The 12,607-nt window shown below is 50.8% G+C and overlaps 1 protein-coding gene across 1 annotated transcript; it reads left to right on the plus strand.

Annotated features, from left to right (window-relative positions):
- Positions 1 to 958: 958 nt before the first annotated feature.
- On the plus strand, positions 959 to 8,191 carry DHRS2 (dehydrogenase/reductase 2). Its single transcript, XM_032265604.1, has 9 exons — positions 959 to 1,031; positions 1,350 to 1,527; positions 1,700 to 1,877; positions 2,360 to 2,461; positions 5,723 to 5,790; positions 6,686 to 6,737; positions 6,984 to 7,118; positions 7,403 to 7,458; positions 7,718 to 8,191. The coding sequence occupies exons 1-9, from the start codon at positions 959 to 961 to the stop codon at positions 7,827 to 7,829; spliced, it is 954 nt and encodes a 317-aa protein (XP_032121495.1). The 3' UTR covers positions 7,830 to 8,191.
- The last annotated feature ends 4,416 nt before the right edge of the window (positions 8,192 to 12,607 follow it).

Genomic DNA, 12,607 nt, shown 5'->3' on the forward strand with positions numbered 1-12,607 from the left:
TTTCACCTGCTCCAGCTATGTTAGATATGCCTGCTTCCCCTTCACCTACTGCTGCAATTGTGTTTCCTGAGGCTTTCCCAGCCATGCTTCTTGTATAGCCCGTGGAATTGTGAGTCAGTTAAACCTCTTTTCTTTATAAATTACCCAGTCTCAGGTCGTTCTTTTTGTTTGTTTTTTGAGACAGGGTCTTGCTCTGTTTCCCTGGAGTACAGTGGCACAATCTCAGCTCACTGCAGCCTTGACCTTCTGGGCTCAAGTAATCGTCCCACCTTAGTCTCCTGAGTAGCTGCGACTACAGGTGTGCACCACCACACCTGGCTAATTTTTCTAGAGATAGCGTTTCACCACGTTGCCCAGACTGGTCTCAAACTCCTGACCTCAATGGATCTGCCCACCTTGGCCTCCCAAAGTGCTGGTATTACAGGTGTGAGCTATGGTGCCTGGCCTCAGGTAGTTCTTGAGTGAGTGGTTAGTTTTTCTCCCTTAAGTGTGTATGTTAAATTTGTGATTAAGGATTTTAATAAGATGGTTAGAAGATGGATCCACAGTAATTTAAACAAGTGAGATAGTTTAAATGAATGGGAACTGAGATTTTCTGTGTTTGTTTGAAATCCTATTTTCATTTCTCTTCCAGTTATTCAGTTTCTTTTGATTTCTCGGGGTACAGTAGAAGAAATAGTTGTATGAGCATGAGAGAGTGTTCAGGCCAAAGTTGTATTAATAGTTTAGATATAGTCAGGAGTAAGACACTTAACATTTAATGTAGATAGACTTAGATTTTTAAGTTGATCCGTGGCTTATGGAACATAAAACGGGAAGCAAAGCACAGGCTCTCAAACAAAGTGCAGTTGTGTGTAACTGTTTACATCAGTTCCAAAAACTGCATTTGCAAGTCCAAATTTACATTGCTTGAGCTAGTAACCTCCTTGTCTCTAAAGAAGTGGCCCTCGGGTACTGGATGGTGGTCATGGTTCTGGGTTTTGTGGAGAACTGGCAGGAGCGGGCACATGCGGCAATCAGCTGGGCAGCAGGTTCGGGTGTGCTGCTGTGTAAACAGGCTTCAGTGTGTGTGTGAGGCCAGAGCCATTGGCGCCAGTGTTCTAGGCATTTCTTCCATCCTGCCTGCTGTTTTGAGATTTCATTTTATTTACATTTCTCTATCATTAACAAAAATGATATTGTTAATTAACAAGTCTTTAAATTCTTTGAGAGAGTTTTGTCTTTTCCTGTTGAAAAATAATAAATCTCTATACCTGCTGGCCTTGTCTGTCTGGAGGAAGGGGGAGGGTAGATTACCTTCATGCTCACTGACTGTATCAGTGATAAGTGAAATTGATTCTTTCCCCCAGGCCTGATTCAGCAGGAAGCATCCCAGACGCCAACCAACATACTGCCAGGAGTGACCTGCGGTTACCGGGGCCTGTTTTATCCCAGTGCTAGGCATTCTGTGAGGATGTGCAGCACTGGGGTAGACCGGAAGGGCATTCTGGCTAACCGGGTAGCTGTGGTCACAGGGTCCACCAGTGGGTGAGTGCTGGATAGCCCATGGGTCCTGGCCCCTCACAGGGTTCCTGGCTTCCACAAGGACTCAGGGTTGCAGAGCAAGATCTAGCCTTCTTTGCTGATTTCCAGGGCTGGGTAGAGGAAGGACGGTGGGGAGGGGCTGATGCTGACTCATGCTCTCCATCTCTGCCCCTAGGATCGGCTTCTCTATCGCCCGGCGTCTGGCCCAGGATGGGGCCCATGTGGTCATCAGCAGCCGGAAGCAGCAGAATGTGGATCGGGCTATGGATGAGCTGCAGAGGGAGGGGCTGAGTGTTACAGGCACCGTGTGCCATGTGGAGAAGGCTGAGGACCGGGAGCGGCTGGTGACCAAGGTGAGGGGGAAGGCGGTGGAAGGACACAGAAAGGGAAACATGAAGAACCTTTCCTTCGCTGCTCAGCCCTGGGAGGGGGTGGGGGTCTAGAATGTGTCCTGAGACCATGACTGTGCCCAGGCTGCCCAACAGACCTCATTGCCCAGAAGGTCTGTCAGGAAATTGGCCTATTTGTGAGAGGATGCTCAGCCTATCCCCAGGCCCTGGGAGAAGGTGAGGGAAAGCCTGAAGGGGGTGAGGGAGGTCTCCAGAGGGACTCCTGGAGGAGACCTTCATCCCTTGGGGACTGGCCCCAGGAGCCTGCCCTTGGGCCACCTAGGTCACTTTCCTTCAGGAGAGTTTGGTTTTCTGCGGAGCCTTGTAATCATTCCTGGCTGCATCTGCTCTGCAAGCTTTGCCTGAAGGCCCTACAACCTCCGCTGCTCTGGGAGGGAGAGGCCTCCTCAGGCCATCTCCATTCTCACCCAAGCCTTTCCCCACAGGCCCTGGAGCACTGCGGGGCCGTTGACTTCCTGGTGTGCAATGCAGCGGTCAACCCTCTGGTGGGGAGCACTCTGGGGACCAGTGAGCAGATCTGGGACAAGGTGAGAGGGCTCCCCCAGAGAGGCGGCTGAGGGCCTGATGCTAGCTCTGTGCTAGGCTCCAGCACATGCCTATGCCCACCAAGACTCTCTGCTTCCCTCCGGAGGTTACTGGAGAACCAGGCCGCAGGCGGTAGTCCTGCCTGGCCAGCTGTCCCCCAGAATGTGCCTGGATGCTACTTTCTGGCTTGTTCATTCTTAAATCTGACCCCCACACTTTCTGCTTTCTTTACTCTTCTCATCCCTTTTGCATTTAATCATTCAGCAGATATTTATAGCTGTGTGCCAGGCGCCACCATTCCAGGCTCTAGGGATACAGCTGTGAATGGATAGTCAGAATCTCTGTAAGAGGCAAGCACTTCTATGTGTTCCACCCTTTTGTGGGGGCAGATATGGGTAGTGTGTTTCTCTTTGGTGACCTGTGCCTCCTGCAGAGACTCTGTCTCTCCTGGAGGGGGACTCCTCACTGAGTCTTACACAAACCTGCTGTCAGGACCGGATCCAGCCATCAGCATTCTGGGGGCTCAGGCATCCCAGTCTGCTGCAAGTCCACTTAAGGATTCTGCCACCTTGTCAACAAGGGTCCGGAAGAGGCCTTATGAAATGCCTTGAAGCTCATCTTGGGCTTAGTTGTTCCTCAATGACTCCTGTTCCTTTCACTCTCATGTTTTGTTCTCTGGTCTCTCTGCCAGAATGCATGGTGGTGAATTTCATTCTTCCTGCCATTGTGAACATTCCCCACTCTGCCCTAAGCGCTGGGTCAAAGCATTTCCTGCCTGCTGGCCTTAGTGTGTTCTGCCTTCCCTAGCTCCTGCACTCTCATTTGCCAACATCATCTTCAGGCCATCCCCTCCCTTCTATCTGCCCTTGGCTGGGTGCCCTTGGCTACATCCTCAGAGATGATCTGAAATCTGAGCTCCCTGTAGCCCCTGCTGAGCAGCTTCCCCAGGCTCTTTAGCTATGTTCTTAATGCCTCCAAAGGATCATTTGTGAGTTTACAGCTGGGATTTTATTACTGACAGTCTGCTAACCCTCCTGAATCATTTTCCTGTTTAGTGTCTCAGTTCACAGGATCATGACTCTTTTTCCCGAAACTGTTTGCAGTCATCCCTCCTGAATCTGGGGGCACACGCCAACAATTGACCTTACTTTCTCTGATTCTCCCCTGTTCTCCAAGGACTTGGCATTCAGTGAGCAATTCTGCATCACTGGACAGAAATCATTGATGACTTCTCCCCGATCACATCTGCCGTCACCTCGGAGGTGAAATTGTCACAGAATGAATTTAGAATTTACCAGATGCTCTGCTTTTAACTGAATGCAGTTTTCAGTAGGAGTCCTGTAGGGAGAATTCCTTACCACTCATCTTATTCTTGAGCCAGTTTTGAGGCCATCTCCAGGCAGAGCCCTCCTTCTCTCCAGCATGTTGGGAAACTTGTAATCTGTCACACCACCACAACCACTTCGCCTCCATCCTTCTCTTGGCCCAGTGACTCTCCAGCGTGCACCCTCTTTCAGCTCATGGATAGTTCTCTGCTCAGGACTACTTGGCACACAGAGCTACTCTCCCTTACTTTCTAATGGGGCAGTTTTCTTCATCAAGGGAGGGAGTCTCACCTTTTCTCTGGCTTGTGTTTTGTTCCTGAGTCTAGGAGAGGCCTTACCTCAGCCCATCACTCAGCCTGATGCACATGGAGTTTTGGACAGACATCCTGTGGGCCGGCTGGGGTCTATTTTGACCAGAAAGCCCTTAGGGCTAACCTAACCCTCAATTCCTTATCAGGGACCTCATGGTGGTACCCCCTTTCTGACATCTGGGCCACTTCTTGCAGCCATGGAGGGATCATCCCCCACACTGGAAACCTGTTGTCAAGTGAGCCACAGCAACGTTCAGCTGAAGTGTTTCCCCTTCCCACATCCAAGGGATTGAGTGGGCATGGGATCGGGGAGTGGAAAAAACAGTGGACAGTCCTGGTCAGTTGCAGATGTGCAGTCTTATTCCCTAGAGATGCAGGATGCAGCTGACCTCCATCAACACAGATCCCCACAGGAGGGATTCCTGGTGCTACGTCAGTCCTGCCTGGACTGCCCCAGCTCCCAGGTTCTGCCTCTGCATCCTTCCTGCCAGTTCTTTTCTCACTTCTCCCCATTCCCAGACCCATCAGACAGAGCTTCCAAAGTGTCAGGATCTGTGTGACTTAGGCTAGATTTAGACTTCAGTCACAAGCAGGATCAGCATAGACATCTAGCTCCCAGAATGGTGATTCTCTATTGTGTCTCTCACTTTGTGGTGGCTACAGGAAAGCTCAGAGCCAAGTCTGCAATAATCGATGTGTGTAGGCCCTCACAGCCTGCATTTCTGTGACTGAATAATAGAATAAATGCTCGGTCCTTATCACATGCTGTGAACTGTAGGCACCAACCTCACTCTTGCTTTTTCTTATTTTTCTACACTGATTTTTCCTATTCTCCATTTCTTTACGCATAGTACCTACTTGATTTGTTTTATCCTGTTGCATTGTGAGTATGCCTTAAATTCTGTGGGGACAAGGCAAGAGCACAAGCAAATGAAAGCAGAGAGAGACAAAAGAGGCTCTTCTAGAAATCTCCCTTGCTTCTAGCACCTGCTTCTCCCCCATCAGGCTGTCTTCAGTCTTTCTCCAGAGGCCTCTGCTTACAGTGTGTTGTTGTTTTAAGAGCAGGGTCTCACCTCTGTCACCCAGGCTGGAGTGCAGTGGCATGATCATGGTGCACTGCAGCCTCAAACTCCTGGGCTTAATAGATCCTCCTGACTCAGCCTCCTGAGTAGCTAGGATTACAGATGTGCACCACCACACCAGGCCAATTATTTAAAAAATTTCTTGTAGAAACAGGGTTTCACTATGTTGCTCACACTGTTCTTGAACTTTTGCGTTGAGTGATTCCCCTACCTTGGCCTCCTAAAGTGCTGGGATTACAGGCACGACCCACTGCCCCCTGGCCCCATTTTCTTTAAAAGGCCTGAACATTCCCTTCCTCGTGTCAGTCCTGAACAATTCACATTTTCAGGGCTCTGCTCACAGGCCTGTGATTTAGCCTGTCTGCCTATGAAACCATTAGCAAATTGGAAACACCTCTTGCACCAGTGAGAAGGGGGATCAGTCTCTCACACTGCACATAAATTGGGTCTGCTGCACAAATTATAGGGCTCCAAGTGTCTCATGAGAGCAGGACCTGGGCTGACCAAGTCTCTCTTCCCTCACCCATGCTCTGCTCTGATTTTAGATCCTAAGTGTGAACCTGAAGTCCCCAGCCCTGCTGCTGAGCCAGTTGCTGCCCTACATGGAGAAGAGGTATTGCAGGGTGGGAGTGGGGAACAGTGGGAGTTGGGGACCTGAAGTGGGCACAGGAGTGGAGTCGGGAACAGCCAGTAGTGGGTGGAGGACATAAGAGGTCTCTCTGGGATCTCCACATCCCTCATCTTCTTGTCCTGCCTCACCCTCTGTGAGGCTGCCATTTCCAATCCCAGTGGCTGCAGGATGAGAGCAGTATTCCAGGGGCCCAGGCGTAGTCTCCTTGGCCTTGACATCAGCAGGTTTGGGACAAGGCTGTGCTTTAGCTCCTTGACCTTGTGGGCTGGTCATTCTCACCTTCTCTGTTTTCTGTTCTTACCAACTTAAAACCCATGACAGGGTTAGCCCTGTTCCTCCCCATATAGGAAAAAGGTTATCCCAGACCCCTCCTCCTGCCTGCTCTTGGTCTCCCGGGACCTTGCCTGTGTACCAGGTCCTGCAGATCTGACTGTACTCCTCACAGGCACACCCTTAGGAACTGGCTAGGGGCTGTCTTCAGTACAAGGAAAGTTCCTGACCATCACTTCTGGTCTCCCCTACTCCATCTGCTCCTTAGAGGTCACCCATTGATAGGCACCCACCATTAGCCTTGGGTGCCTCTTCACCATGCCCACTCTGCTCTCTCCTTCAAGCACCTGGCAAGAGAGGAAGCAGAATACAAGGGTTCTGAGCATGGATATTGTATTTACGAGAAATAGGGATGGAATCCCAGCTCTGCCACATATTGGCTGGTACTAAACCTCTCTGAGCCTCAGTTTCCTGAGCTGTGAGATGGGGATAGTAACAGGACCTATGCTGCTTCTGTGCGGGTTGCATCATTTAATGACCGCATGATAGTTTCACCATTAGTGGTAGGTCGTTAGCTTCAGCTTCTCTTGTGCTTGTCTCCTCTCAGGAGGGGTGCTGTTATCCTGGTCTCTTCCATTGCAGCTTATATCCCACAAGTGGTAAGTGCTTGGTCCTTGTGCTCCTGAGTGGTGTAGGGTGAAGGGTAACTTTGTTCTCTTCCTTAGAGTCTCACAGGGAAAATGCCTGGGACAGACGCCCACCATCCTCCTGCTGTCCTGGGCTGAGCTTGTCTCCACATGGGTGGGAGGGCTGCTGGGCCTGTGAGATCCCTGTAGGTGAGAAATCCAGTGGATGCTTTCCTCCACTCTCCCATATCCTAATCACTCTCTCAATTCCCTTCCCAGGAGCTGGGTGTCTACAACATCAGCAAGACAGCACTGCTGGGCCTCACCAGGACACTAGCATTGGAGCTGGCCCCCAAGGACATCCGGGTAAACTGCCTGGTTCCAGGAATAATCAAGACTGACTTCAGCAAAGTGGTGAGGATTGGGGTGTATCTTCCATCTTCTGGTCTGGCTCAGGGGAACCCTTCCCAGGGGCTAAGGGATAAAAGTGTGACTGAATCCCCAGATCAGCATGCCTATGACTGAGGTCCTTATTGTCCTCTGAACTCAGCCACGGTACCGTCCATCCATCCTGAGAAGATGCTGCTTCTTTCGAGAAGGGCAAACCTGCTCTAGGTGCCCTGCCTGGTGGCCTTCCCGGGGCTCTGTCCATCTCCTTGTTTTAGCAGCACTGAATCTCATCTCTTTCCTTTGCCCAGATTCATGAGAATGAGGCTTTCTGGAACTCCTTCAGTGAACATTATCAGCTGCAGAGGCAAGTGGGGTTTGGAGATTTGGTGGTCCGTGTGTGGCTGGGCAGGGACAGTTGAGTCTATTGCAAGGGCAGATCCCTCCCTGTCTTCTGGCCATTCCTTTTGCTGAAACCTGGAGTCTACACTGCCCTGGAAGGTGCAAGTAGCCCTGCTATATCCACCTTGTTCCCCATGGAGACCACTCCCACCTATCGTCCATGAGCCCCAGAGCAGCAGAACCAGAGTGAAAGATGCCTGACACTGTGTCCTCCTTCCATCCAGAATTGGGAAGCCGGAGGACTGTGCAGGAATCGTGTCCTTCCTGTGCTCTCCAGATGCCAGCTACATCACCGGGGAGAACATCGTGGTGGCCGGCTTCTCCTGTCGGCTCTGAGAGGGGTGGGGCTGGCTGTGCAGCTGTGGTCCCAGGTCCAGGAGCCTGAGGGGGTTTCTAGGTGATCATTTGGATCTGGAGACAGAGTCTGCCGTTCTGCCAGAATTTGGGGGCTTACTCATACTAGGCTTAAGGAGAAGAAAAACTCTTCAATATTCTCCTTAGGATCTCTCTGCATGACTGTTGTAGATTTGGCTGATCCAATCAATGTGTGGGGTTCTTGGTGTGGGGCTGGTTCTTTGAAAGAACCTTAAGGGAAAGGAGTAGAAGCTCAGGCCTCTGAAGGATCTTAGCTCCTCCTCTCTGTAATTTGTGCTTTAAGCTTTTTTTTTTTCCTAAAATAAACTCAAATTTATCCTCAAGTCTGGAAGCATCTGTGAAGAGTGGAGCCTAGGGCATCATGGTGAAAAGAGGCCTCTACCGCCAGCTGCCCTGAGCTCGCCACAGACACACGGTGGTGGGAGTGAGTGCGCTGCCTCGCAGAAGGCTTTGTGTGTGCTGCATTCTCTGAACTGGGCCTGCTGGGGGCTCAGCAAGGTGGTGGTTGGCAATAGTGGAAAGATTCTGGGGTTCCCCCAGGGGTCCTCCAAGGCTAGCACTTCTTAACGTTTTCTGGGCCACACAGGCCTTTGAGAACCTAGAGAAAACAGTTACACTGAATCTTTTTTTTTTTTTTTTTTTTTTTTTTTTTTTTGGTGAGACGGAGTTTCACTCTTGTTGCCCAGGCTGAAGTGTAATTGCATGATCTCTGCTCACCGCAACCTCTGCCTCTTGGGTTCAAGCGATTCTCCTGCCTCAGTGTCCCTAGTAGCCAGGATTACAGGCAGGGGCCACCACACCAGGCTAATTTTGTATTTTTAGTAGAGATGGGGTTTCTCCATGTTGCTCAGGCTGGTCTCAAACTCCTGACCTCAGGTGATCCACCCTCCTCGGCCTCTCAAAATGCTGGGATTACATGTGTGAGCCACCACGCCCAGCCCAGTTTTAACAAATCTTCTGCATAATTCCAGTTAGAGGAGAGTAGTCAGAGCTGACGTTCCTCTTGGGGCGAACACATAGCTGTCTTGGAAAAGGCCCTGTGTATTGTTCTGAGTCATACTCAGGGATACCACCCTCTGTGTATGCATACCCAGGCTCAGAACAGTGGAGAAGGAACAGTGGTCCATGAGTCATCCGTGGCCCTGAGTACCTTTCTTGCCACCTGTAAGTATTGTCCTGAACCAGTGCAGAGGGAGGAACTGAGACAAGGCTTCCAAGCTGACCCTTGGCCTTGGTCTCATGGAAGCCCTTCAACAATGCCTCCTCTCCACACCACCTGGGGAACGGGTCCTTGTTGTGTGAATAGTTAAATTACAAAAGCATTTGTGCATCTTACTACAGCTATGTATTGTGCCAGGCAACCTGGAGAACACAGACATAAATAAGACCCAACCTCCCTCCAGTTCCTTCAGTCTCGTGGGAAAACAGAAGGTAGAAAGCTCATCAGAAAATGAGCCAGAACATGTTTATTCATTTGATACATTTACTGAGTACCACTCTGTGCCAAGCACTGTTCTAGGAGCTTAAGGTATAGCAGAGATATACACAACAAAGATTGCCACCCTATGGGCTCACATGATAGGAGAGACTACAAAAAATAACAAACATATTAAAAATAACATACGTAGTGTTAGTAGGTACCGAATAAAAAAGATAAAGAGTAGGGCAGAGGAATTGAGGGTGTGGGGGTGGTGGGCAAGCCAACGTAGGCATACCATATGCAAATCATCATGGGATCACGGAGGACCACGGCTTCTAGTGAAGCTGGTGGAGGTGCCATTGGGGCTGAGACCTACTCATTAAACATAAGAACAAATTGTGTTGCAGGAATGCTGTCTTTCAGTGGGAAGGACAGGATCTGAACTGGTGGGACGGTTAATGGTGAAGGGACAAGCACACTTCTGGGCTCCTCAAGACATAGGCAGAGATATTATAGTAATGGACAAGACCAGAGTCTGGATGTGTTTTTGGCCCTCCAGATCCACTCCCCACCCTTCTCTGCCCTGCATGGTGCTGGGCTGACCTCTGCAATGCATCATGGAGGCTCCCTTGCCCTCCGGCTCCCAGTCCATGGTAGAACTGGGAGGGCACATGTTTCTCTGGCCTCCTCCCTGAAGGCAGTGGCTGTGTCCGCCTAGGATTATAGCTCCTGTGAGGCCATTCCCACCCGCCAACCACCAACTGGCTCCCTCCCTGGCCCTTTCAGGCTAGGAATCACTGTTGCTGGTTCCTGGCTGCTTCACTACCCTTTGCTGTTTCCTTTAATCTTGCCCACCTACTATTCCTTCATTCCATTCTCTTCAATTACTTCTTTGAATGTGGCCTGACAGGGGAGCCACAACCAGGTCAGAATGGGGCAACCTCTGATAGGTTTAACTACTGAAATCTTTCCAACCATCCCCATCCAGGCTGCCCTGGCCTCTTCCTTGGGTTCCTCTGGGCATTCCTATGACTCAGCAGCCAAAGAATGAAGAGCTGACGTAGCAGGGGCTCCAGACTTGCTTCCTGTGTGGCCCAGGCCGTGCAGTAGAAAAGAGGTAAATGCAAGCAGATCTCTGGAGGTGCCTGGGACCCCCTGAGCATCACCTCTCTCCTCTTGGCCTTCTGCAGCCAGGCTCCCACTCCTTCCCAAGAACCCCATGGAAAGGAAGAGGAATGCAGTCACTAGGAGGTGAGTGGTAATTTCTCACTGGAGCAGAGACCACTTTTTACAGTTCCCCAGTGTCCCTACTTTCAAACCTGTTTCTGGATGTTGATGGGGGGAGGGTCCTCTGACTGAGCAGTGCCTGGCCCTGTCTGTTGCTCCTTCTCTTCCCACTGTCTTATTTTCTCCCTCCTTCCTCATGGAATTGGGCCACCTGCTGCTTCTGTGCTGGGCCTTTCTAAAGCCAGCTCTCCCTGCCTGGACATCTGTGCCATATCCAGGCTGCCCTCCCTGGAAGGTGGGCACTAACATGTATCAGCCTCAGGCCACCCACCTCGATGGGCTGCTGAAGGAATGTATTCTTATGGAAGCACGCCCCTCAGCCTGGTTCTCCAGAAAGCAGAGCTGGATGTCAAGGCTCCTGTGGCTTCTGGAGGAAGACAGGAAGAGCCAGAATTCAAACATGGGCTCCATTCTGTAGCCCTCCATGAGCCTTGCTGGTGGCATCGTCACTTCTTAGAGTAAGTCCCCTGGTGGAGTCGTTGCCCCAAACCTGCCCTGACTGGGCAGTAAGACTGGGAGCCTCAGTTTCCAAGAAATGGGGGTCCCCCCAAATCCTTCCTGACTTCAAGGTGTGTGAGTCTCATCTAATATTTGGTTCACAGCCCTTCTTCATGCAGCAAATGGGTCTGAATCCCTCCTATGGCAGTGTGCAGGGATATCCCAGGGTCCCAAGGGAGATTTGAACTAGCTACTGGGCTAGATGGAACTTAAAAAGAATCAGGACTGAACAGAATGTTGTCTGAGTCACCCAGCGCCCCATACCTGTTCCAGTGGATGAATTTATAGTGAAATCAGGCAACATAGACACATGCTTTTTCTAGCCAAAGTCAGCAACTCTCGAGTGAGGATGGAGGAAAATGGATAACAAGGTCTTTCTGGGTTTGGGACATGTCCAGGCCACAGTTCGTGCCAGGATGTCACCTGAAGTGGCCCAAAGGAGGGATCAGATCTCAGTGCAGGGGTTGGTGGGGATCCAAGTTCATCAGTGACCCAAAAGCATAAGGGCTCAGCACTGAGGCTTCAGTCAGTGTGGGGAAGTTTCTACAGGCCTGGATCAGCTGGTGAAGCAGAGCAAGGTGTAGTAGGAGATGCCGCAGACAATGGAAGGCTGAATTCTCCAAGTGAGAAGCCCAGGCCTAGAGAGGTGGCTCAACGGTTCTGCAGCTCTGGAACCACCAAGGCAGTGAACATGGCTCTGCCACCCAAGCTCCAGCACCATGACCTTCTCCTACACCTTCAGGGCTAAGTGCAGAGAAAGTAACCAAGCAAAATGGGACAGTGTCCTGTAGGCTTGCAGGGGAGACACTGAGAGCGGGAGAGATTGGCTACAGAGAGGCTGGTGGATCTGCAGTTTGAAAGCAGTGCAGGGGACCGACCCCTGTCTTCCTTGCAATGAGAATAGAGAAAACTTGGACTTCCTAGGTAAGAGCAGAGAGATGTCACCAAGACAGAAAGCCCCATCTCTATACACAGTGGGGAGAAGAGGACTTTGCTCACAGCCAAGCAATGCTCAAGGGGAGGATTTGGAGTCCTGGTAACATGTTGTATGTTTATGTGTGTGCCTTGTGTTTGGTACAGTGGGACTGACCTTAGCAAGGGGAAGGGCTGGAGAAAGTGCAAGTGAGGATATGAGAGGTGTGAAGGGGGATTTGCACTCAACTGATGGCTTTTGCCTGTTCCTTTATTGAAATACCCATCCTGGGCCCAAGCTGTGCCCAGCCTTTCAGGGTGAGGGGGTAACCCTAGCTGGGAGGGGAGTGGGGGACAGAAAGAAGGGAAGGCCTCTCTGCTCTGACTCAGCTCCTCCACCCTGCCATGCTCCTTGGGCTGCCCTGTGCCTCACAGCCCTCTAAGTGGACAGAGGGCAGTGTCTTGTGGCCTAACTGGGTAGGGTGAGGACAAGGACTGGGACTGGTTGAGTCTCCCATAGTCTTTTTCAGGCCAAGTTTCCAGCACAGAGGCTATGGGTTGTGGATAACCATGCATATGTGCTTCCTTGGGATAAATCACCTCAGTATTTATTTGGTTTACA

This window comes from Sapajus apella, unplaced genomic scaffold, assembly GCF_009761245.1.
Source record: "Sapajus apella isolate SASKATOON/1434 unplaced genomic scaffold, GSC_monkey_1.0 scaffold151, whole genome shotgun sequence".
NCBI lineage: Eukaryota > Metazoa > Chordata > Mammalia > Primates > Cebidae > Sapajus > Sapajus apella.

What these genes read in the sequence shown, in the direction of transcription:
- DHRS2 (XM_032265604.1), top strand. Translation starts at nt 959, where the DNA reads ATGGTGGTCATGGTTCTGGGTTTTGTGGAGAACTGGCAGGAGCGGGCA. An exon ending in GGCAATCAGCTGGGCAGCAG is followed by an intron (nt 1,032 to 1,349) that starts GTTCGGGTGTGC and finishes TCTTTCCCCCAG; the next exon opens with GCCTGATTCAGCAGGAAGCA. An exon ending in GAACATTATCAGCTGCAGAG is followed by an intron (nt 7,459 to 7,717) that starts GCAAGTGGGGTT and finishes CCTTCCATCCAG; the next exon opens with AATTGGGAAGCCGGAGGACT.